Genomic DNA, 26,950 nt, shown 5'->3' with positions numbered 1-26,950 from the left:
ATTAGATAAATCAATTCAATAGGGATTTTTTATATAGCTGAACTTATTTCTGAAAAGTTTGCAGTTACTGTTCTAGGAAGACATCTTCTTCATACATGAAAAGTTAGAATGGGAACAATTCACAAATTATTGAGGATTTACAACAGATACAGTTTCTAAAATACATAGGTTAATATGCTAAACAAAATGGTTCAAGTACCTTTTCTGAATTTAATTTTGGTTACAGCATGAACTGTTTTTGAGCAAGCTCACGCTTGTGACTAATGGAACATTTGTTCTCAAGAATATCTCCTATAACTGTAGCGTTATTAATCCAATCCATCTGTCCTCAAACAAACAAGAAACAATTCCACCAACGTTTTCTCAGCCCCCACATGACACTGTCTGATTTCAGTGAAATCTCTCTTCTTTGTTTTTAGAGGGGGAGTTATTTCAAAAATGTCTGGCTATCCTTGCCCTCACTTGGAGACTCATTCTAAGTCACAGAACAAGCAGACTGACATGAACTTAGCAGAAATAGGAAATCCTATGAGGACATCCAATCACATTATAATCCTGCCTATGCATTTAAGCAAAACCTCTGTAAAGTCAAACTTACAGAAAATATATATGCTGTTACACTGTAGAGATACTTTGCCTCTCACTACTAACCAGTAATCATGCTCTTGTATTAAGAGTATTTGACATTTAAAGTTGAATACAAAATTTAAACCAGCAACCAAACCTCGAATCAATATGAAAGGTTCAATCTCATTTATAGTTTCATAGGATCCACTTTAAAGCTCTAAGGAAAGTTTGCAAAAGATCAGGTATTCCTGTGACATTACAGAAATTTTATATAATCTTAATCTTGTATCCAAATAAGTCAGTACGAAAATTCCCAGTAACCATAATCTTACTGGGGTGTATTGAATAAAAATAAATCACAATAACTAGCCAAGAACAAAGTTTATCCTTCTTCCTTCAATAAAAATTCCTACCATACCATTTGCATAATTCATAGATTTACTTTCTCAGGTTTGGTTTGTTCAGATGTTAAAAAAAAAAGAGCTGCAAAAATACATTATTAGGAGCACAGCAGCATTGATTCTCAAACGAAGGCAGTGTCCCAGTTCAGCCTGCATATCCAACTCTGCGGATGCTGAAAGGTTTGGAAGGTTCTTGATAACCAGAAGCTACCAAGTTTTTAGAGACTGCCTGTTACGGAAAGTTTGGGCTGCCTTAACCATGTCAAACTTAAAAATCAACAGGTCTGTCTTGATAAAAGAATGCCAACTATTTTGTAAGTTTTACCCTAAAGCTGTCGAAGTTCTGCAACTCATCAGCAGGTGTTAGATTCTGCTCTTTTACAATGGATATCACAGACTAGGATTTAACTGGAAAGAACAAACAACTAAAATCTAGCTTTCTCCTGTAACGTTATTAGAGGGGTGGAATCTGCTGGATATTGATGCTTTGCATCTCCTTCCACACTAAAGCAAAAAAAGTGACATTGATCTCTGAATTCGTGTATGTCCTTTAAAAAAAACTAACCACCTTTATGCATATAAAAACCCATTTATTAAACAAACAATACCTACTGAAGCAAAGAAAGATACCAGAATTACGCTCATGAGGCTGCCTGCTACGGTATATAACTTTCAAACTATCTTGTAATCCTGTAATATATTATCTATATGTTCCATTTTCTTGAAGTTATCTTCATAATCAAGATGCTATCACAAGTATCGTGGGCATTGGAACTATTTTTAATTTTCATTTAAAGAGCAATTAAAGAAAGACAATGGATACACAAGATAATAAAGTAAGTGATTAGCAGCATGCAAATGACATAGGCTTAATGATAATACCCTGTTCTATTCTCCAAAGGGCCTGTCGAGAGAAACCCTTCCTACATGTGGTTGTGCAGCTAATGTGCCTCAGCCTACAATTACAACATTGCTGACACCATTAACCACTGAAACAACATCACTTCATGAAATCCTTGTTGTCTCATTAAAATGCAAAGGGTCAGGTAATTTACCAGCATTGTGTGTCTACTTTTGTTGTGGGTAATTAGCAAGCATTACCCAGCATGGACTCCTACTGGGAAATAGTGAAACTGTGAAATATTAAACAGATTTTTTTTTTTAATTTGATGGGAATTTGAAAGACCCACAATTATAACCTCAACACACCTTGGTATTCAAGGGGCCATGGAATATGGACCTTTTATACGTTTAATGTCACGAGATTTTATGGTTGGTTATTTTAGAAACTAAATTTCAAATTTTAAAAAATTTACTCTTGTATAATTTGATCTAGATTAAGTATCTCCTTCCGCAATTAAGAACTTTTAAAAAAATACAGAGACAGAGAAGCAAAACACCTTACAGTTTCTTAAAGGCTTAAAAAAACCAAACAGTTTCTTCAAAAAGACTTTTTTTAAAGTTAAAAAGCAGAGATTGGTGTAGCACATTCTAATACCCATGTTCCCTTTCTTCTTGCTAATTGAAGTCCCATATCATCATTTAAAGCAACCTTGATAACATTCACTATTGGCTCACATCTTGTCAGGGAGCAGAATGGTCTCTTATTCTTTAAATGGAAGTTTTGGAACATAAAACACATTCCAATAAAAGTGAACAGAAAATTATGAATTCATTAAACTACTTTGGTATCTTGTGCTATATATAATATTTATATTCCAACTACTGTAAAATATGCTTTAATATCTTTAGGCAACTATAAGGACTTAAATATTTATAAAATGGCTAAAGATAAAGTATAGCTCTCTTATTCCTACATACAGATGATGTAAGGCATGCAATCAAAGACAATAACACTTTCAACCCATTTGTCATCTTAAAGGAGCCTTTCAACTTCAGATCCCTTGTGTGCAATCTACATAAGAGTTGTTGCCTACACAGGCAACTCCAGAGGAGTTTGCTCCTTAAAAACTACCAAGAGTGCTATACTTCACATAAAACAGGGTTTTCTGAAAATGGAGACAAAACTATAAATTTGCAGGCAAAACAGCTCCAAGTGGGGCTTCAAAATACTGCTGTATTTATCTCTGGGACATCTGGGAACAGGAAGCATTTTGATTTAATATTTCATAACATAGAGGCAATTGCTTCCTTGCCTGGTGTATAATTAATGCTCATAAAAAGAGCGGGGTTTTTTTATTCCTCAGCATCAGAAATGCACAAAATAGTACACCTTCGTAATAGGGGGTTTGCTTTCAAGATGTTGAACAGCAAATAATAATAAAATAGAGTCACCATGAATTTATAACAGTCTTGGGATGGTTAAATATATTTATAGTTTAAGTGTGAAATCACGTGCTTGATGTACTGTACTATCTACCTCCTTTGCCCAGTTTTATCTTTCTCTGGCTGAAGCAGAGGGTGTCTTGAAAGCAGAGGAGAAAGAGGCAATTGTGAAAGCGTGAAGGTATTTGGGCTAGGACCTTGCAGCATTTCTCAAAGACAGGGAAATTGTGTCAAAGAAACGTGTCTCTCCAGCCATTCCCCAACACATTTTTAGTTTATAAGCAACAGAATTGAAAACCTCTTTTCTTAATAGTTTTCCTCCCTTCCTAGGAAAACTTTGAGAGAGGCAGGACACTGTTCTCCGTGTGTGTAAGTTCCGGCAGCTAATGTTAGCGTCCAGCTGCAAGGAAAAGACAAGAAATGCAAACGGTGCTGGGTGGGACCTTTTCTCTGAAGGGTTTCTTGTGAAGGCTGGAAGGCTAGCAAGGTCCTGTTTGACAGAAGGGAAGGACTCCTGGCACAGGTGGCTGCTATAGCACGGGAACCAAAGTTAAGTGAACGGCCTCTTTCCCACCCAGCCTCTTTAGTTTATTTAAGTCCAAATCTTGCAAAGACTTGCACATAATCTAACTTTACACAGGTGGATAGTTTCATTGAAGTCAGAGAGATTTATTAACCTGTATAACATTGAGCACGTAACTTAAGTTTTGGAACAAGCAAGGCATCAGATTGTAAACTTGCCAGGGCAAAGGCCATATTTTATTCTTGTATATATCAGGACTATGACAACAAGCTCTTAATCCCATCTAGAGCTCCAGTGTGCTACCGTAAAATAAATAACAGCTATCAGCTGATCCATCTGGTTCAGCAGGATAAGAAATTATGTGCATGTTGCACAAAGGTAGTACTGAGTTATTTATCACAGTGACCTAATCTTCAAAATTGGATATTTTTGTGAGCAATGGTGGTGCGGGACATGTGCTGGGAAGTTAGGATACCCTTATCTCATTTTTCAGTTATTAACTTCATTACTTAGGATGGTCAGCCTTTTTTTTGAAAAATAATAACGAAACTGAACTACAACAAACATTTCAAAATTCGGTTAGTTAAACAATAACCAACCAGCCAAGTAGAAAATTTTGTTAATTGGATTATTATTTTTGTCATTTACAACAACTGATGCTAGCAAAAATAGAAGGAGCAGTCAGAAACACACAGCATAAAAACATCCTTAATCAGGTGTAACCCCTGCACTAAACTATCAATCCTGACAAACCAATAACCCTGATGTCAATGCAAAATACTTGCCATTTTTGCAAATGCAACTGGTAGGAGTGATACTGTTTAGGAGAAAATTTTTCAAAACATCTATGTGATTTAGGAAGTTCTCAGCTGTCTTTAAGTTTAACAAGCATTCTGCAGCCTAAATTACATTGATTTGCAAAGACACACAGGAATCGAAGTGTTTAAAAGATTAAAGTTAGTGTCATAGCTCACTTTGACACTTAAAAAAATTACCCCAAATCTTTCACTTTTTGCCAGCACTATTCATTTATTTATTTTTAATATTACATCTACATTTAATATTCTACATTTACTTATATGCTTCCCTAAGGAGGTTAAGTAACTCCTTAAACTCTGAAATTATTTAGCTGGCTTAAGTAGAGTTTGATTTTCTGTATTTGAAAGTAAGGCTCTTTATGTCTACATTTTCATGTAGTATAACAAGTTAAACATAGGAAAAAGTGCTAGAGTCACCACGGAATATTGAATTCCGTAACAGCCTAAAAAGTAACTGCATCTATGATTATCAGACCCTATATTCTGAAATTGTCACTTAAAAACTTTATCTTATGACTATAAAATAAGAGAAATAAGATTCAACATTCACCAAAAACCCCTCCTTCAGGAATAAAACTATTGTTTTGAACTTATAATGAACATCTCTAACAGCACTAGCATACAGTTATCTCTGAAAGTGACCCAAGACCTTTGCTAACCAAGCCTTTCAGACAGTATTTATCCTTTCCCCTTGTTTAAGAATTTTCTCTCATTTCCACTCCTGATAAAACTATTGTTGTTCTCTCTCTTTTGCTAACATTTCAGAGATAAAACAATCAAGAATTATTGATTGGTAGAGGTGAAAAAGAATATATTACCTGCAAACACAATGGAATGTAGATCTCCAATTCGGTTTAATAGGAAATTTCTTGCAGCAGATTGCGAGACTAAGTCCATCAAAAATTGCAATAATTTAAGAACTAATCAACAGATTGTGAAATAAATCTAATGAAACTCAGTGGCTAAGTGTTTTTGTCCTTTCAACCAAAGTTTAAGCCAGCTCCAACAAAAAATGATGATGAAGCCACAAGTGATTTTTAAAGGAACTGAATCAAATGAAACTAAACTTGTACAAGGTTGTTTTAGCTTGTGTAATCTGTTACACTTGAAAGTCAGCGTGTAAAATTCTAAGTATGTTTACTTGATTTTATAGGATTTTCCCCAGAAGAATCCTGCCATGATGTATGAGATGTATTACCCAGGAGTTCATCCCCTCTTTATTTTTTTCTCTTTATTCTTTCTTGTTGGAGGATCTATTACAAGAACTGTAAATGGAGGCCTTAAAAAGATCTCTCATGTGCTGAAATAGTGTTCCTAGGGAAAATTCTCATAAGTTGAAGTCATTCAGAAAACAGCTGCAATTGTTACTATGCTGAAATACATCTACCCTGCTGTACTGTGATCTGTCTTGTAATGTCCATAGAAAAAATGTTACTATATAGCCTCCCCTTTCTGTACTTTAGACCTGCTTGGAGCCATAAGATTGCTTTTCCTTATTGTTTAGTAAGTGTTTTTTAATGAAATGTACTGCTCTTATTATATAGGACTCAAAATAAGATCTAAATCACTATCCAATAAAAGAAAATTATTGAGTTGGATAGCTAAAGTTACTACCCAGAGGCTACTCTGGTACGGTATTTATAAATCTCTAAACAGTAAAGTATAATTGTCTTTCTGGTTTTTGGGAAGAAAGCCAAATAGTGGTTTTAGTTAGAACTGAAGAAAAATATTTTGTGTTGGGCCCTGTTTATCTGGTGGGTAAAACAACAAGTAGAATTCCCACAATGTAAGACTCTGAAAGAAAATACAAGAAACGTGAAAAACTAAATGGAAACAGTCAATAGATGCTACTTGACGAAGAAAGGATGGAAAGGTCAACAGAATGAGGGAAAGGAGAATTACTGGAGCTGTCCCAACTTAACTGCCAAGGCAGAGCCCATCCCAGGCTCCTGGGTGCTTTGGAAAAATGTTATGGCTAAGGAGCACAAATGCTTGACGTGGATCTAATATTCTTTGGTCTTCTCTCCAAAATAGTTCTTGATAAAATAATCTCACTTTGTATTTGAGGGGACTGAATGAGAATCAGGAAGGATCAAGGGAGACTAAAAACAAATCTCCAGTACCTGAGGGTGACTTTTTTTCTCCACCACAAACATACCTCTTTACAAACCTTTCTAGGAAGACAATCAGTCAACATCTATAAGAGGAACTGCAAGATAAAAACAGGACTTCCCTTGTCACAAATAAGACAACTGTCTGAGTTTATGGGTCATTTTGTAAAGTGGTGGGCCAAGCTCCGACTTTACAGCATTTTGTACCTCAGAAGCTGAGATCTCTTAATGAAAGCGATAGTTTGCTGCAGCTTCAGTGGGATACACTTTGGCCTTTCTGTCCTTGGAATCTAGGTCTCCCAAAGTCAACAAACTGCCCTGATGATTTCCAAAAGCTCATTTTCAGGACATCAGAGTCTGCACCCCTAACCTCTAGCGAGCCTAAGGAGTTGCCCGGTCAGCTTTGAAACGTTCAATGCAGACAGCTATGGGAATGCTTTCAACATGAGAGCTTTCAACAACACAGGTCCAATTTGAAAGAGTTTCTTGTTCTTTTGAAGTAGAATTGCACATTTTATGGAAAGGAGACTAGCAAATCGTTCCAGAACAGTTAGTAAGCTTTTCCTTCTAAGGAAGGCACCTTGTTTCTATTCATAGTTCTGTGTAGTCATGCGTTTGGTCATACATTGCTAGACAGCTGATGATGAACAGAGATTTGACAACTTAAATAGTTTAGTCATCCGCTCTGGGTACTCTGGGGTCGTTTGTAGCTCTGGTCCAGAATGTTTTTTTTTTCCTGTGCCTTGGAACTGTGAGCTATTTTTTCCTTCTTTGGGAGGTCAAGGCAGAGCACTCCGGTTGGTTAAGATGCAATTCCGGCAGGATCAGTTATGACTCAAGGCAGGTAGACCAGAGGACAAAAGTGTTGTCGCACTATTTATAGAAGGTCCAGATAATTAATAATGCTACCCAGTCCAAAAGCCTGGGAATATTTTAACACTGTAAGGAGACACTAGCAAGTCTTTGTTCCTGCATGAGAACTGCTGTGTGCGTATTAAGTTCATCTTGAACTAGTAATAAGAAAACCCCTTGTTGATATAACCAGATTATTTCAGCAGTTAATCCATTGGGAATTGGCGGCCCTATTGTTACAGAACTTTCCCTACCAGGAAGCCTCGCTGTCGTATGTCCACCCTCCTGTTCCTTCCATAAGGCCTTTCCTCTCAGATTACATCTGGGTTCAGTTGTTGGTGCAATGCTACGTCCCTGGTTGGAAAGGGCACGTTGGGATGGATACAGAAGGTTGGCTAGCGATGAATGTTTTTACGCCTAGGACTGGGAGTGACTTTGGTGTTAAAGTAGGTGATGAGGGTAAGGCTCTGGGGAAAAGGGAATGAAATCCCCAAATCTGTGGGTTCCTTTTCTGCTACCAACTTAGAACAAAGGAGTTATAGATATGGCCCTGTACTTCAGCACTGGCCAATGACTATGGCTTATCTGATGGTTAAATAAATTTGCATCCCGCTTTTTATGGCGCACTTCTTGTACTGGTGTCATCTTTTGTCTGACGCTGGAGTGAAATAATCACAGGTAAAAACTGGAAAGATCCTTGTGCATTCAATAACCTATCAATTAAATTACTGGGTTTTTTTTTCTTTTGCAGAGGCATAAACATAAATTATATATCAGGTTTTCATATCAGATTCCACTGCTTAGTGACTGCAGAATTATACTAGCTTATTACTTAGAATAGCAAGGGTAAGATTACACTGTTAATTCCCTCACAAAAATCTCGCAGCTTTGCCCATATGTTTCTCAGGCTGTTCACATATTTTGTTTTGTTTCTTCTCTTTTCAACACCCTGTCATAGGTCAACTGACATTCTTCCACACACCCAGATTTTCTAATGTCAGTGTTTCCTATGATCAGGAATAGGAGTCACATAAAAGAACAGCACAGAACACTCTTTCAAGGGATGGTGTTGGTGAGGAATGACTTAATTCAAAATCATACCTTCAGATCTAGAAAAATTCAGATTGGCAACACTTAAGGTTTCTACCAGCTAATGTGTTAAGGACAAGTAAGTATGTCAAATAATACACAAATGTTTAAGCAAAAGTAAAATGACAGCTCGCTCTGTAAATAAAGGTTCTTAATTGCCAGTAAGGAGCTGTGAGGTGGTTCTAGTATGCTGCTTGTGGACCAGCAGAAGTTGAATCACCTGGTTTATATAATTGTCATGATAGTTGTGTCCACCGTACGTTAAAACTGCATCTCATAGACAAAAATGTCACATTGGATATAACTTCCAGTTAAGTTTGTGCTATCTGTTGATCTAATTGCTTCTGACAGTCTAACCATTGTATTCAAGGTCTTTCAAGAAAATTTACTGTACTGAAAGCAATGCAACCAACTCAGGAGTTGTGGATAGCATAAGCAGAGAATTTACTGGGAAGATAATTATTTTCTGAAGCAACTGGTTTTAGAAGAACCCCTCCCTAGTCAGTGTTCCCAACTGAAATAGGCTGCCGGTTACCTCCTTATGTTACGCCCTGTTTCCCCAGAAAAGCTACAGAAAGAGACACTTTCTTTTTGCATGCAGACTGATATTTACCCGAAGAAATGTCCAAAACTTGTAAGTATGTGCTAACCTATTGTGCCTCTGCTTCTCTGCATCAGCAACGTTGAATAGGGCTGAAGGGATTTGGACCATGGTCCCGGTCTACACTTCCTGATCTATAGGGGCTATGCTGTAGCAGCAACCTGGATATTATAGAATCATAGGACAATTCAGGCTGGAAGGGACATCAGAGGGTCTCTAGTCTGACTTTCTGCTCAAAGCAGGGTCAGCTATGAGGTCAGATCAGGTTCTTCAGGGCTTTATGCAGTCAGGTCTTGAATACCTCCAAGGATGGATGTGTTCACGTGGTGCACCGGACTCTCATATTGCTAGGTTTTTCCAGCCTCATTCAGGGGTGGCTAAGATCCAGTGTACTCCCAGAGGTAAAATACAACAGCCAAGTGTTGGAAATACGACTAACCTCTGAGCAAAGGCAGAAGAAGGAAATTCTGTCAGACTGCCCATGCTCAAGAACAGGAAGGAAGGGAGGAAAGGGGTGAGACAAACAGATTCTATTTCTTGATGGTTTTAATTACATGTATGATAGGAGACTGAGAGAGACCCACCACAGAATAGCCGATAGCCTGGTAGTGAAAGTACACATTTGGTTTTGAGATACAAAATTTAAAATCCCAGGTCTAAATCAGCAAAACAAGGAACCTCCATGCCCGTCTTCCACTTCTGCAATGAGTTTCCTAATCATAAGTTATCATAGTGTGAGCAAGTCAGTCTCACACGTTTTTAAGGGAAGAACTCTAAAATATTTGGGGTTGTTTTGCTTCCAGGCCACAGATTTGAAACTTCAAACACCCATGGGAAAAACACTTCCTTCCTCTTCTTCTCTAAATCTACTTGTTATCCAGAGAACTATCCAACCTGACTTGGAAAATTTCAAACTTTTAGTTTCCTGGTACAAGTTAGTTCCAGTATTAAATCCCACAGTTTTATTGATGATTCTAAGAAAGAATTTTTCACATTCAAGAAGTTTCCATATTCAAGAAGTTACACCGCTGCCTCTGATTTTTGGCTCATAATTCCTATTTCCTGATTAGAACGTAAAGAGGAAAAACTGAACTTAATCTTAGCTCTCGCAGACCTTGAGGTAAAACTATCTCTAGGTCAGGCTCATGGGGAAACTGCAGACCAAAGCACTATCCTTTCTACACCTACATTTTTAGCAGGGCTAGATGCAGAGGGAATATTTACTGCAGCACTTAATAGGTTTATCGAAGGTAGGACTTCAGCTGCATAAGCTGCAAGACCCTTCAGGGATGGGAAGATGATTGTTTTTACACTGATGGTCTTTGCCAGGGTGCTTATGACTGCTTTGCAGCTGCTTTGCACAGACACAGTTGGTGTAAAATAGCCTTTGGCTACCTATGAAAGTCCCCTACTCTCAGCAAAGACCGAAGGATTTTGTTCAATGCCCTTAAATGGGATGAGTACATTGCAAACCATGGGAAGAAATCAGCTTTGAGTTAATTCTAAGTGGCTTTTTGAGCAAGAAGGCACAGGAACTGTAAAGACAATTTAAAATTCTTGTTCTTTTTATTTTACTTTTTGGCTTGTATTACTCAGCTCTTTTTCTCTGTGGTTGCAATGTGCTTTACATAAAAAAGAAATCTTGTTAGACAGAGGCTTCAGGTATTCCGAAGTGAGTGTGAGTTAGCTTTGGCTATGTAACAACTGCCCTGGTAAGAAAGCCACAGAGCAGGGCCGGGTGAGAAAGCAATGATTTTCTATTTTTTAGGAACATTTTAAATTGAGGAAAAACGCCAGTTTCACGTTCATTCATTTTTCCTCTGCAAGATGTGCTTTGTGATGTAGCAGAGAAACTACGTGACTGTCCCTTTAAAAGCCATCATACCAATCAGCAGGTTTAACTGTCAAGCAAGCTGATGTAGGGCTCTTTGAATTACTGAGTGAGGGATATTCTTCCTGCCAGGTCCTGTCCCCTGTAGGCACTGCAGAGAAGTATTATAGGGCAGTCCTTACCTTGAGAATTAGCCTGCAAGACCCCAATGCTGTCATCAAACTGCATAGATTTGATGTTGAGTGACGCCAAGATGCATTCCTTGTCCTGCAGCGAAGCATCATCAATATTATTCTGATTGGCTGACAGGATAACACACATGTCGCAGAGGTTGATGTTGACAGCCCTTAAATCAGCCCGACTTAATGGCGTACCCTTTGGCACAGAGAAAAAAAAAAAGGCGGGGGGGTGGGGGGGGCGGGAGACAAAAAAAAAAGAAAAAACAAATTAAAGATTGAGAAGGAGCTTTGGGAAATTATTTAACAAGTATCTTTTTTATGCTCTGACATTAAGCTGGTCTAACTATGTGCCAGGGAATAGGAGACGTGTGCTAATCTAAAGGGTAGTTGGTGCTGATGGCAGCATTTTAGGTGCAGTCTCAATCCTCAGTCAAGCTATTACTAACAAACAAGAAACAGGAATAATGCCAGCATTCTACATCTCATTGGTGACTTGAAATTGTCTTGATTTAAGTTGCTATCATGTGGCAACCTCTGGCTCTCTGAATATAACAAGGGGTGTGTTTTAAATGTCTATTTATCTACTACCGAGTCACAATGGTCTTGGGCAAAAGAATAGCAATTTAAACAGGAAAGCATTATGTGTCCTACACATTTGAAATGCAATCAGGATAAAGCTATTTTTCTCTACCCGAAGCAATACACAAAAAAGGTTAATCCTTTCCAACGCATGTTTTTGGTGCTTCTAGAAGGAAAACACACTGATCTTCAAAGCTGTGTGATTAAACCCTTTGAAACAGAAACAAGACTTTATCTTAATGGGCACAAATCAGGCAACATTCCCTGCTTCCACAATTCTCAATCAGAGAACGCAATAACTAAAATTAAATGTTGTGGTAGTGCATGGGTTTTTTTCATAGTTAACACAAACGAGACATGACGCTTAACCCATTATGTTTTGTTTAAAGATAACACTTGCCTTTCACATCCAACAGTCCACATCTCTAGTTACAGAATAGTAAGTCTATGTCACAGGGGCTGCGAGGTCCAGGAAAAAAAAGATTTTTTATGGAAATGAGATTCTGCTCTGCTGCCTCACATGGGTTGGTACCCAAATACCCTAATGATGATAAGAAGACTAAGCTGTCCCCCTGTCACACAGTGACTTTCATAAAACCGAGTCAAGACCCTACTCTTCTGTCTCCTGATCGCTCATGGTGAATGTCTCCTGAACTCCACTGAGAATATTCAATGCAAAACTGAATTTAAAATGTACAAAGTGAAGGCAGAGCTCAATTCTTATTCAGTGATTGCCACCTAGTTTCAGATACCAGCCTCACTGTTCCACATTACTTGCAATAATTTGAGGCATGAAACCTTGTGGAAAACAGTATATATTGAACAGATACGATTTAGTTATAAAGTACTCAAAAGTTCGTACATGATTATTCCTGCCACCTTAATTCTGCCCTTTGTGTCTGTACTGTGCACCAAGTGAAGCAGGAATCCTGTGGGGAAAAATAATATGCAACCATGTAATTAATTAAAGGCTTACTCCTAATGATTTTATGCAAAGGGACAGAATTAAGGCTGCCTGAGGATATTTAAAATTGGCATTTGCTTACTTTTTAAGAGTTTACTCAGCAGCTTAAATGCCTCCTTTAATACAGACTTTAAATGAAATTTCCACTTCTTTTTTTAAAGCAGAACAAATGTTTTTATGTTGAGCTGTAACCACATCCCCATCAGATATCAGCAGCAAGTTTTACCTCGTGAACCAAAGCACAGAGAAGCAGGAAAAGAGTTTCAGTGGCCTCCCTTTAACACATAATTCCTACCAGTATGATCTCAGAAACTTTAGCAGACTTTTAAATTAGTATAATTAGATCAGAATGATGCTGATATTTTTAACTTTATATCATCATTTTGAACCAGATAGGCTGGGAAAAAAAAAAGAAAAAGCAGTAATGAAGTCTGTGTGGTCTTCAGCACCCTTGATTACTGTGTAAGATACAATTCCTTTACGTATTCTGTATGTTTAAAGGTGCATTAACTAACTATTTAAGCTGTTTAACTTCAAATTAGTCCAAAAATACTTTAAATTTGGGTGCAAACCGATTGGGGAATGTAAAGGTGGTGTACATTTCCTTAATGCCTCTTCAAATTCAGAATCGAAACTTTACAAACAGGCATGATAATCATGGATACACATTATATACTGGATAGTTTGGAAGTAGTAGCTGGATTCTATTCTGCTCCACAGTTCAACAGTATTATTAATTTAATTCTGATTCCTTAGTCTTTAGCCTTCACAGTGACTGGAATTAAAAGGGATTGGCAGGAAGAGGAGGATATTAACTGACCAAATCTGATATTGACACCATTTTTGTGACAGCAGAGAATCTTGTGACACCATCTGTTGGATCAGTTTACAGAAAAAAGCCAAGGGCTAACACTAAAACTGCATTTACAGTAACAAAGACCTACAGCCTGAATTAATCAGAAGTGAAGGCAGTCTTTCCATTCTATAGCTATTTTCCCAATTATTCAGTTTAGGTTACATCCATCATTGATTTATTTCTTTTTAACTGCTGAAAGGTAATTATTAAGAACTGGTAAATTCCTAATTTTTCATTCTGATAAAAACATACAAACTAACTTTACTCTGTAACGTACAGAGCATTCTCTTTCGTACTTATACCGTGGGCTCGTTTCCCTCCTGCCTACGTCTTTGTGGGTCATTTATAGCTATGACCACCTAAGATCGCTAGCTTGGAGGGCTTCATTTGTTTGTCCTGCAGCTCATGTTTCTACATTTTGGGCACACGAGTGAATGCTAATGATATATAGGAGAAAAAGGACCTCTGAATTGTGGTTTTAGTGGTTGACCCTGCTAAAATCAATAGGAGCTTTTCATCGATTTCAGTAGGGTCAGGGTTTTGCTGTACTTCCATACATGAGTATGGCAGGACTCCGAACCGAAATGCTATGGCAATGTTCCTTATAAAGTAGGCCAGCCTACAGGCAGTTGTTATGAATATAGATACAGCAACAATAATTTTTTTCAAAGGTTTTGTGGGTATAAATACATAAATAATGTCATAAATAACTACTGTCATTCTGTCAGGGAAATCACAACATCAGAATTGGCTACATGCAGTGCACTACAGTGCATGTTCGATATATAACACAGCTAATACATTTGATGGCAGCTGAAATTCATCCGATGAGGATGACGAGGAACCAAACACTGTGGCAAATATCTTCTAATAAGGTCTCACAGGGCTCTGTTTTCATAGACACAGTAAAGGGAAAAATCTAGGTCCTCAGGCCTATAAGTAGACAAAAGTAAAAAAGCCTAAGATCAAAGTCAATACGAATCTGTCCAGTTGGTGTCCTAAATAACAAAGTATCAACAATATGGCTTTGGACTTACAGGCAAGATTGAAACCTTGGGGAAGTTATGCAGTGTCTCCCATTCCCTCCTCAGGTATTCAAGTGAACCCACAAACACAATGTGCTTGAGTTCATGGTAGTGAAAGTTGCTGGCTCGTAATGGCATCACTAAATTTCTTAATCCAATCAAAGCAGATTTAACATCCCCAAATATGCAAACGACTACATGCCCACTTAAAACTGTCATCGCTGCTTCACTTCGAGTCTAAAAAAAAAAAACAAAACAAAAAGACAAGGGAGAAATGAAACAAAGGGAAGCTTAAATCATATATTGAGTTTTAAACCAGGAAAAACACAACTGTCAATATTGTTCATGCACAAAGAAGCGGTTTGATAACAGCTGTTCATTTTACCCTTATTTATCCTTCATCAAACGTGCTCAGCAGAAGAAAATTTCGTTCTTGTTTGCAAATCCTTCAGTGTTTGGGAAGACATTGTACTGGACCACATTCTGGTCCTGTATACGTTTCTGCACATGTGGATTAAGACTCTGGTTACAATCAAAGTACTATGGGTTTAGCTAAGAACAGAATTTGACCTACTATGCATTTAGCCATTAGAAGGATTATAGAAAAGAGATGCAAAACCAAGCCTTAGCTGACGAATCACTAGTGGGTTTTTTTCAGGACCAATTTGAAAAGGAAAACGTGAGTGCCCAATGGTCTTAGCAGGCTTTGTGATATTACACGTATCTTGTGAATTGAGGACCGTATCCTCTTAGAGTCCAAGTTCTTATTTTAGGACAAGCTGCTACTACCCGGAGAAGCAATCAAAGAACGCTCTACACTGCTCTGCTTTACAACGGGTGCCCACCATACTCCACAGAGCTTCTCTCAGTAAGAAAAAACTAGTGTGCAAGATCGTGACTAACTTTTTAGGCCCCCTGGACTTCCTGAGTTGTTGAATAGATAGAAGGAAAAAATTCTCATGGAGAACATTTGAATGATGTTCAGAATTATCTTCTTGTCTCAGTGACAAGAATAAATTTTTGCACTAATTTCATCAGTGGTAATGTCAGTTGAGCTGGCAACTCAAACACCAAGATGATTAAATAAAGTCATTAAGAAAAAATTACCTTCATTTCTGGAGCCAGTCTTAGCATTATTGCACTCCATCAAGTAGCTGCAGATCCACTGATGTCGTATTGCCAAGAAGTTGTACACTCAGTACCATTACATAGAAGTTTTGCCACTGAATAAAACTAAGACAATGGTGAACTGCAAAATGTTCCCCTCACTTACCCATAGTATATGTCCTTTTTCTAAATTACGGAAGCATGACAATGTGCAATACAGATTGGAATACGCAGCAGAGGTTTTCATTATGTAAGAAGAACGGGAACTCTGATTAGAGGTTTTCTCATCAGTTAAAAAATACATGAGCTTTCAATTTCTCGGGGGCAATTACACTGATTTTCATACAACTCTACCAAGAGAGTGGTCTTGGCCCTTCAAACAGCAGAAGACATGAGCGAATGCTCAAGTGAAGCGTGTAAATTGTCCCATGCCTCTGCCTATGGGACTGGAATACTCCGACTTCACAAGACAGAGACCAAGTCTTGAAAGAAATTATGTAAAAAATGTCACTCTATAGTCATTGATCTATATGTAGCCACATACATTTGACTGTATGTCAAAAAAGTTCTTACTACCTGATAGTGCTGGAATCTCACAGAGCCAAAACAGACCTTGGGCAGAAAAATGAATTCTTCTCTGATTGAGGCATCATCCAGTATCAATTAGAAGACAACCTGGGAAATCCCATCATCTTCAAATTATGTACTAATTTGTACTTGTGTGGTCTCTAAGGACCGCGTTAAATTTGCACAGATATGAATGCAGACATAAATTGTGGACTGTGAGTCTGAAAAGGCGCAGGGAAGCGTTTTGCTGGCAGCGTCTTTATTGGTGATGATGCATGAAGCAGAAAGAACCTGGCCAGACTTACAGATTCACAGGCTAGTCGGGGGAAAAACTGACATGGTATCACCAAGAGATGATAAATGAGGCACTCCACAGCGCCATTTTTGGAGAAACACTTTTCAAAGTGGGACAACATGTGAAGGCTGTCTGCTAGAATGCGTTTAGAGCATGAAGGCAGATTTCTATCTCTGTCTATTACAAAGTATTGTACAGCAGGGCTGCCCCTCCTTGCCTGCTGAATACATATAAATGCAGACTATTTAAAGCTGTTCAGCCAAACTCCGTCTCACAGCTCAGTCTCTAGAATTCGGAATTTACTTGCTTGATTGTTTAAGCACTGATATTGCAATTCCAGGCAATGTCACGGTTATTACAGAAACCCCTGAGGAGAAGTGGAGACAAGCTTTTAACCCCTGATTGCTAGAACAAACCGGGGCTGTCACCATCGTCGGCTACACCACGCCACAGTGCAGGAAAATCTAAGAGAGCAGGCTCAGGAAAAGCTTTATGAAGTGCGACAAAGTGAAGATCCACCAGGGAGCTCATTTCAAATATCATCAGTTTTGCGTATGAGATCTGGAGTTAGTTACTTGTTACTCTTAGGTATGAGTACATGAACACAAGTGGCACAAACTTTCACCGAGCAAAATAGACTGTGATAGGCCTTCTAATTATTTTTAATGACTTGAGTCAGTTTGATGGTTTCCCCAGTTAAACAAACGAAACAAACAGACTAGGCTCACTGCAGCATGCTAGAAAGGCAGAGTAGTAGTACTACTTACTCTGGCCTATTTGGGCATCTTGAAATGTTGGAAATTGAGAGAGAAGTTCTAAGAGAGCAAAATTCACATAAATAAATAAGAGATAATTCAAAGCAACACTTGCCTGTATTAGAACCATTACTGCCTTGTCTAAAGAGATAAATGGGGTAGGTAAACATTTAAATATTTCCAATCTTAATTCTCTAAAGATTTAAACTCAATATGCAAATTTCAGCTTATGAAAAAGAAATGTTCTATTTTGGACCGATTTTATTGTTGCCCTCGGCATACAGATTTATAGAATTATAATTCTTTAACCAAAATCCTAGCTTTGATTTCACCACACTGTGTTTCTGATTTCAATACGCTGGATTTCATGATAGCAGAGATTAATTTATTAATCCATTAGACATCAGTTCTATGGTTCAGATAACCTCTTTTCAAACACAACTTATCATCAATACCTACCAAAATGACCTTTTCAATGTCCTTGGCTGGACACCAATGAAACATCCCTGTAGAGTCATATTTTTTTACATTGGCATCCATATTGTCAATCTGCTCGTTGCCAGGAATTAACAAGGGGTCATGCCTGGGGAAAAACAAGTTGAGGACAACATAAGTGGAAAATATTATGAATTATGGATGGAAAGACATCCCAAGAGCTGTGTACAAAGAGGGATAAAAGTGAAAAAATGAAATGTATTTATGCTTTAACATGCTTTCAATGTGGGCACTTTTAAACAAAAGCTGAAAAGAAAAAAAGTTAATTTTTAAATTTTGGGTGCAGTTTCGAAGATTTTCTATACTCTTTCTACACCAATAACAGTCTAATTTTAAACAGGGCTTTCTGACACCATCACATCCATAAAAGTTCTTTTTCTTTCCAGTCCCACCCCTCCAAAATAAATATCGGAGTTGCTATTAGCATCTGCAATGAAGTAGAAGGGACAGAAGCAGAGCCCCATGCTGACTGACTGGCATAAGTATGGAAAGCCAATTACTTGCTTTTACCACATACAACTTCTGACATGATGCTCTTCACAGTAAAAGCTTTAACAGGCTGCACTTTAAATATTTTAGCAATTTGCCCAATCATATTTTGCTTTCCCAAACTGAAGCGCTTTAAAGATTCAACAGTATGTCATTTTAGAGCAGACTGACTAACAAATGCCCACATCTGGAAAACATGATTTTAATACCAAACAACAATGTCCATTTTCTCAGACAACTCTACCTGTGATAACCTTCTAAGTGTTTTTGCAGCAAGATTTTAAAGCACAAGGCTTCTCAAAGGAGAAGCAAATAAAAGACACTTTTATAAACTTGCTCTCCAGCAATATAGTTACTTCTAAGCAGAGACGCATACAGTTCTTTAATTTATATGCTAAAATCAAACATTAAGCTAAGTACTAAGTGACTCCAACATACTCAGATGCTAGTGAGGACCCCTAAGTGATTGCATTATACAGTAGCATTAGAAAGAGGACCATGTTTACAAGGCATAGGGTAAACTGACCCTAGAATCTTAAATTCAAGGAGGGAAGAGAGCTTCGTCTGGCAAAACTACAGTCTTTACTTAAGGTTTTTGTCATGAATACCTGAAATATCCTGATACAGAACTGTAACATTTCAAAGAAGAAGATATTTGCAAAGTAGGAATATGCTAAGTACTCTGAGACAGGTAGCCAAATTTTAAAGCAGCTTGCCTTTTGAAGCCTGTTAAAGAATTGCCTGTATTGGCTGAACTCTCAAAACTGGAAAGTTTACTGCTTTTAAAGCATACGGGCCAGCAGACTGCGGTAAGAACCTCTCTTCTGCGTTGCCTACTAAAGCAGACTTAGAACACTGTGTATGACATAGGTTAATTTACCCTGAATATAGTACGATAAGTTACCGTGCTTAAAACAGTTATGCTTATGTGCCTAAGAACGGTATAATCTCTAATTCCATCAGGGTGATTAATTTGTGTAGTTTTATAGCCACTGATTATATATCCATTGAAATCAGTGGAAAATTCTCATTCATTTCACTCAAACAGGGTCAACTCCATAGAAAGTGGCTTAAGAGAAACTATTGTGGCTTGAGAAACTATTAATACAATGTTCCTTTTAAACCAGAATCTTTCGATGCTTTAAGAAAAAGGAATGCACTACATGGCAAAGGCATAAGTCAGACTCATCTGGAAAAAGAAACACTATGTTTTCAAGTTTTTTACATTCACTCAACACAGTTACAGTTCAGTGCATTTCACTATCAACCCACCGGCAGCAGAGGAGTCTCTAGGGCACTACCTGGAGTCTCTGACCCTACTCCAGGTTTAGTAAAGAAAGGCCTTGCGTAAGCGTGCTCCCTCTTTTGTGGGAAGCAGAGGGGACTTCTTGGTGCAAAAGCTGTACCAAAGGGTTTTGTTGTGGGCTTTCTGTTTGTTTGTTTGTTTTTTTTTAATTTCTAGAAAAATATCTAGACTCTGCATTCTCTTACTCCATTCATCAGCGAACTGTAGCCATAGTAGTTTTGGCTGAGAGCTAACTGTGATGCTGTTCATAGGGCGTTCCTTGCTGCTCATCGTTGCATGTGGTACAGTAAGATCTGCAAGCATGGATACAATTCCATTTGAAGGTTGTACTAATGTTCAGACAACATTTAGTGGTACTCTGTCCTAGTTATTTTTTTCTGACGGAATGTCTTAGCTATGTGTTTCAAAATAAGAAATTTTGCCAAAAGGTTAGGAATCTTCAGGAGCTTCCACTGAGAAAAGTTTTTCTTCCTGTTTTGGTTTTTTTTTTCCCCCCTAAACTTTCATGAGACGTTTCTCCACCGGCCTTTTGTAGCACAGCACTGAAACAAAAGCAAAGTTCACTGCTCAAATCGCCTCTCTTTTTTCTTTCAGAAATTAGATGCATTTAGGAAGGAATTTTCCTTTTCCCTTTCCTTTCATCAGAGAAACGATAATAAATCAATTTGTAAGAAATGCCACATTCTGATTTTCTAATCAGTGTTTCTTTTCTGCTCTGAGATTTAAAACTAAATAGATCATCTGAAGCTTTCGCACAAATGAGAATTTAGCAATACTCTAATCCCAGTCACAGAAATGATACAAATTGAAAGGAATCTTACAACAAAGCAGGTGATAACAGATATCTGACATCAAATTATGGTCAACTGCCTTGAAGTCTGAGGCAATTTTTAGCGTGTGTGTGCTTAAAGCCTAGCATAGGTCTCTTTTGGGTAAGGGCCTTGCATCCTACAAGGGAATATTCAAAGTAGCTTGTGCCAAAGATTTATTAGCGTTTTACCTCAATACTGTATTTTCTAGTTATCTTAGGTTTAAACAGAAGTGTGCTATGGAAGGGGTGATGAATGTGAATCATCAGATACAATTCCCTTGTGAAGTTTTAGGTAACAAATTGAGATTTAAAAAAAAATATATATTTTTTTTTAAATCAATACATGCACTTATTTGCAATACGATAAACTGTTTGGATCCTCTGCTTCACTGCTTGGAGTACAGCAAGTGGGAGCCTTAAAAGAAGCAAACAGGATGGGTCACACAAAAAGAAAGTATGCTAATATATACTATTGTACTACTATTACTCTAGGAGAATGGATTATTGCCTGAGAAGGAAACCGTGGTAAGACTAGCCACGCTTTGTGTTTCAGAATCTGTGGGGTTTTTACATGTAAGTGTGTTTATTAAATTTAAATCTTCTGGGCTAAGCTACTATTTTAATCTCTCTTTAATCAATGATTTTTCATTCTCAGTAAAGCGATCCCTGAAGATGTCTATGGAGGGTGAAAACTGTTTACTACCAAGGTCCAACTTTGTCCTCAGATGTTAGAAGATACACTGGCTTATGTACTTAAAAACTGAATTGATCTTTGGACCTTTTTTTTTTTTTTAAAACGTGGTCATTTTATGAAGTAATACAGTAATAAAATTGTATTACTACTTTGGACATATACACTGTCATTAATCTGATGATCTAAACCTGTTTTCAAATACTAAAAATTAATTAAGACGGACACACAGAGGCCAAGGCTGTCAAATCTGCCTAAGGGCTCTGGACACCCTCTTCCCATTAAAATTCATACTACACAAAGCATTACAGTTGTTGCCCTTACAGCCAAATCACGGACTGAATGCTTCTAGAGCCTCTCTGCCCCCCTCACCCTTGAAGATGGCCCTGTCAAGCCATGCTTGAGTCACATTGGCAGGTTACTGTGGAAATGCTTGTATTAGTGCTGCAGTTGTTACGTTCTCCAGGGCTGTAAAGTCATCTGCTTAAAAAATTAAAATTATGGGAAGAAACCACCTTCTACCAATTAAAATCCATAGTGGTTTTTTTAATCGAGATGTTGGCTTTTATAGCTTGCAATGACCAAAGCATTTGGTCATTCCAGCTAGGAAAAGAAAGGCATGTATACCATGCATAGGAGAAAAGGAGCAAAAGTTAATTTTCCCTCATCCATAACCCCAGTTTAAAAATAGCTTCTCTGGTTCTTATGGCAGATATTATATACGCATGACTTAAAATGAAGAACAAAATACCATCTTTTCAGGGTTTTGAAAAGCATATAATGCCAGTTATGATCAATTAAACTTGAAAACGATGCTAAATGCCATGCTACAGCTGCAACCCCAAAAAGCCTGCCTGGAAGACAACAGCCTAAAGCAAAACCCTAAATCCCACCTCCAACAAACCTATTGCGAGGAAGTCAACATGACATTTTCAAGAGCACTGCTTTTCTAGCACACATTTATAACTTCTGCAAACTTACTTACTTGGAGTTTTTGAGTCTGGAACTTCTGAGTAATGACTGGGGATGGACAGAAGTGAAAAGACCATTCGAGGCCAAGTGGCTGCCTCATTAAGTGACTATTGTTTAGCATATCCTTGGACTCTGTCACCTTTGTCTTAACCCTCTTGCTATCATTCATATGAAATTTGGAGCATTAAAGCAATATACCCTCATTGATCTGCAGTGGAACTGCTCCGTATGTTGAGCACTGGGAACGAGAATACTATACGACCAGTAGGGACCCTGGTGTTGTTTGAAAATAAACTGTAGTCTGTTAGCCTTTGCACATCAGTAAAACAATGTCTTGGCTATTTTTTATTCTGCCCTACAATAAAATTCTCCATATATAAAATAAATGGCAAAACACCCCTGGGAACAACACAACTCCCCTTTAACCTGTGTTTGTTAAAGTCTGCAATTAGGCCTTTCTCAGGTAGATATACTAAATCTGGGTTTTGCCCACAAAAAGTCTACTGCTCGAGATTCGGGGCCTTGAAAGTCACCTTGTGTGCGGGCCAGGAATTTTGAGTTTTCCTCCCTGACTTTGGATGTGGATGTGTGTTTGCGCGTGTATGCACACACACGTACTTGATTTTAGGAGGAAGGAGTGGGTTTGCTGAAGGTGAGATAGGAACTGAAGACACGCTAGAGAATGCCTCACGCTTTTGAAATTTCTCCTACAACTACCCTAACAAATTGTGGCAATTAACATGCTGTTAGTGTTAGATGTATGCAGCCAGTGCAGGTGCTAATAATTGAGAAAGCATTTAGAGCTTTTACACCCTGGCTGAATATTTCATGATGTGCTGCATGTTTCACTATTTACTCAGTGGGCCTCTGTCACTTCAATCTTCTCTGACTGCTTTGACTGGTGCTATAAAGCTCAACCAAGACAGAGTGACGGCTTGTCACAGGCAAACTCCACTGACTCCGGCAGCTCGCTGGGACTAGCTGTGAAGGTTGTCACGACATTCTGATGGAATTCAGCAAATGTTTTGTGACTAATACACCCAACATTTGTCGGCTACCATTAGCCGTTCCCTGTGACCCTCTGCAGCCTGTGTGGATGGCATTAAGTTGTAATGAGAATTTGTTGCCTATGTGTGTTACGCTAATGACACTCTCTTACCGATCTTTCCTTTCACAGGTTAATCAGCAATGAAATTTGTAAGGATTCAATGCCCAGATGCACGGGGCTTTAGAGAAGAAAACCCAGTGCGACAAGAGAAAGAAAACCTGCAGTTTACTGTTAAATGCTTTCATTGTCATATTCAGAAGCTATCCTAATATTGGCTACAATCTCACACTGCCTGACGTTTTCCCTAAATCTACAAAGAAGAATATCTCTAATATAGCGGTTGGTACCTAGTGCCCTGTGCAAGCTTATGGGCTGAATTACAGTGCGAAGAATACTAACAATTCTCCTTCCTTTCCTCTCTCTCCGACCAGATGTTGCTGAAGTTCTTTTTATCCTCAGAAGCCTTGCTGAAGAGTTCACGTTAATTTATCAAGACTACTAAGGACACTGTTATAGAGCTGCTTACTGTAAGAATCTTGCTCATTAATGTATCTTGATACCTCAGGACATGCTCAGAATGTGCTTCAGAAGTACGAATCCTCTCACATAGAAAAGTAACAAAATAGTTAACTTTTAGACTTTTACATGAGCAATTTAATGAGGGGGAGACAAGGCACAAAGCCAATGTATCTTCTGGTTTTAATATTTCCCGTTTATATCTACTCAAGCTACAGCATTAGCAATCTTTGAGTGGCAGGAGAATCTACCTGAAAAAATAATATTTCATTTGTAAAAAAATAAACCCACAGTTAAGTGGCATCATAAAATATAGGGGTGGTTTTTGCAACTTAAATGAAGTGTGTAGCCTTTATACCTTACAATAAAAGCTACCACTTTCGCAAGTCAAAGTTTATAAGAATACATTATTTTCTTTAAAGCCAGTTTAAAACTAAAGATTTTTTTCTCTCCATTGCCTTGGTCTGAGTGGATCTTCTGTTACCCTGAACTCCATAAAAAAGCCTGTTGATTTTTTCCGCTGGAAAATTCTCCTTTTCATTCCTGACACTGCGCTCTCATCTCAAAAACCCTTTTGCAAGATTTCACAGTACTCTCAAAAAAAATCTGATACTGCTCTTATTCCCATGGTTTACAGCACAACTACGAATGGCAGCAACAGTCAGAGGGCTAACATATACCACCCGCTATCACTCAAACCTTTTCATTCTATAACCTTGTTAAAAACAGGTCTAAGACAACATAGTGATTACTGAGCTACTCCTGTCGGTTGTAGTGAACTTGTAAAACAGAATCAGGACGTGAAATGTGCTATTAAATACCTGCCGTGTCGCAGCTTAGTTATCATTGCTTATTAGCACTGCATAAAGTCAGCCTTGTAAATCCTTAACAAAGGACGTAAATTTTAGAGAACATGATGGAAATCTCCAAGGCTGAGGGACATAAATATAAACCATTATTATGGTTACTCAGTGAGCTTTCACCTCTTCAAAGCTTACCTTCGTGCCTGGTTTAGGGGAGTCATGGAAAATGATCACATTGAACTTATTTTACCAGTTTTTGCTTGAGAAATGTTCCCCTCTAGACCTCCCATCACTTTTTTTTCGTTCCTATGAGAAAGCTCACAGTTTCAGCTCATGGGAGGGCAGCACTACGATGGCAGGGGCAATACAAATTAATCCTGCGTGGCACTAGCAGAAATGTGTGTGTACATTTGAGTGTATGTAGCTGGGTTTGCGGATGAGAAGATAAATGTGCACAGCCATTGTTCATATACTTAGAATATTATAGCCAACTTCAGCAAAAAAGACAGGCCGTTTCCTCCTCAACTTCAGATAAATAATCTCATCAGGTTTCTGGAAACGCATGCCAAAAAGCTCAATTTTTTTCCGTGTCACTTAGCTGGGTCTTGACAGTCTCTGAGCAAGTTTTATCGTTTGGTTGGGAATTATTTTAGATCCTTGATCAAGAAAAATCCTCAGGCTTATGAAATTCTCCTTGGCAACACACCGAAAACCCAGTGTCCTCTGATGCCTCTGATTCTTATGTGATCAGGGACACTAATGATAATGACCCTTTGCTGAGTATGCTACTTGTCTAGAGGCCTATGTCAACTACACCACCACATTCGGAGTGGACAGGGACAAACTATTTGTTTGCTCTTCAGGCCCCTTGGGCCCTGTCATATGCTATTTGTTCTTGCATTAAGAGGTAGTTTGACTCAGCTGGGCTGACATTTCCTTCAAGTCAGTGTATTCCACTCATGCAGTAGCAGCTACCAAAGCATTAAGCGTGGACTTGAGCCCCAGCAACAATCCTTTTAAGTGGCTTTTTTGATTCATATCCAGGGCTTTTCACATTTTTACTGGTCATTCTGGAATCCAAAATGACACTTTTTTTTAAAACTAGCTTTGCTATTTGATATTCGGGCGACATAGCCTCCTCATATTTAACATGGCTGTTCATCAATAACATGCATCAAAACCTGTGACTGTGAGATGATGAACAGGTGACTTGATATCGCTGCACGACACCAGAGGCATCAAATGATTCTACTTTTCTTCTCTGTCTCATGAAGAAGGAGACCTGATACGCGATTACTCTGCTACTCACAGCTTTCCTTTCTTTTCCTTCTACTTCCTATTTTAATTTTACTTTTTATTGTAATGGGATTTCTTTGCATTCACATCTCCACAGGAGAAGTATCCGTTTTTTCCTGTTGGAGTTTAAGTTACTTTTAAATAATACCCACGTTCTCGTGGGTTTAATGGGACAGACTTCTCTTGATGGGAAACAGATAGAAACAACCATGACAATGCAGAATATTTTTCTAGTTAATTTGCATTTGTAGCTATAGTTGGAATTTGAAGGATTTGTTTCTGATTGATTAGATTCTTCCTGTGTTGCATCAGTGTGATCCTGCTCATGTCGTTTGATGTGATGCAGGATTCAGTTAGAACGGTGACTTTCTAAATGTGAATCTAGACCGTTTGTGATGTATACAAAGAACATTTGTATGCCTACCATCTATTTATTTCAGCTATTAGTTTATTGGCACTTAGAGACAATAACATCAAAAAGATGACACTGAAAAGATGCCTTCCATCTATCTATCCGGATCATATTTGGTAATACAGCTTTCTACTTATGTGTGAGTAAATCTCAAAAATTCCCACTTTCAGACCAGGTCTAAACGAGTACCTGTCAGACCTCTTGTCATGATGTCCCAGGGAATCCCTATGATACAGCTTCTGTCCTCTGTTCTACTCCAGTGACAGCAGAAGTCATAAAGTTTTATCTCATGGCATAATCCCCTCTTCCCTGATTTGCTCCAGCCACTGTGGAAATCTGAAATCTACGCAGCATTTTCAACTTTATCTTAACCGTAGGGCTGCTCAGAAAGTGATTCTAAAGTCACGGCTCTGGTTACAATTTATAAATGAACTTTTCACATATTCCTCCTTTACATGCTCCAGACTTCTTGTCCTCCAGGCCCCCTCTAGATCCAGGACCATAGCTGAGGAAAAGTCTGCAACGTAGCCAGCTGTTTCTGTGGGCGGGACAGGGGGGAAGCTGGCTTTGAAAAGGAGCTTTTAAAGTAAAATTAGGAAAAATATTGCAAAGATCAATATCAGCTACAGACATGACAGCGCTTTAGCTGATTTACCCCTTGTGTACTTTTAGCTGACATACACTAAAGATTTCTGGGCAGGAAAG

The 26,950-nt window shown here is 38.2% G+C and overlaps 1 protein-coding gene across 30 annotated transcripts in view; it reads right to left on the bottom strand.

Annotated features, from left to right (window-relative positions):
- Positions 1-26,950, bottom strand: part of KCNMA1 (potassium calcium-activated channel subfamily M alpha 1) — a 519,886-nt gene that overhangs the window by 37,901 nt on the left and 455,035 nt on the right. For all 30 annotated transcript variants that reach the window (XM_076338440.1, XM_076338419.1, XM_076338420.1 and 27 more), the window contains 3 exons: positions 17,866-17,989; positions 14,695-14,919; positions 11,262-11,454 (listed from right to left, as the gene is read on the bottom strand). In XM_076338440.1, coding sequence (XP_076194555.1) covers positions 11,262-11,454; positions 14,695-14,919; positions 17,866-17,989 — 542 coding nt within the window. The remainder of the gene's footprint in view (positions 1-11,261; positions 11,455-14,694; positions 14,920-17,865; positions 17,990-26,950) is intronic.

The sequence above is a fragment of the Aptenodytes patagonicus genome, chromosome 5 (assembly GCF_965638725.1).
Source record: "Aptenodytes patagonicus chromosome 5, bAptPat1.pri.cur, whole genome shotgun sequence".
Lineage (NCBI taxonomy): Eukaryota > Metazoa > Chordata > Aves > Sphenisciformes > Spheniscidae > Aptenodytes > Aptenodytes patagonicus.
Note: the sequence above shows the minus strand (reverse complement) of the source record. Positions and strands in the feature narration are given on the sequence as shown.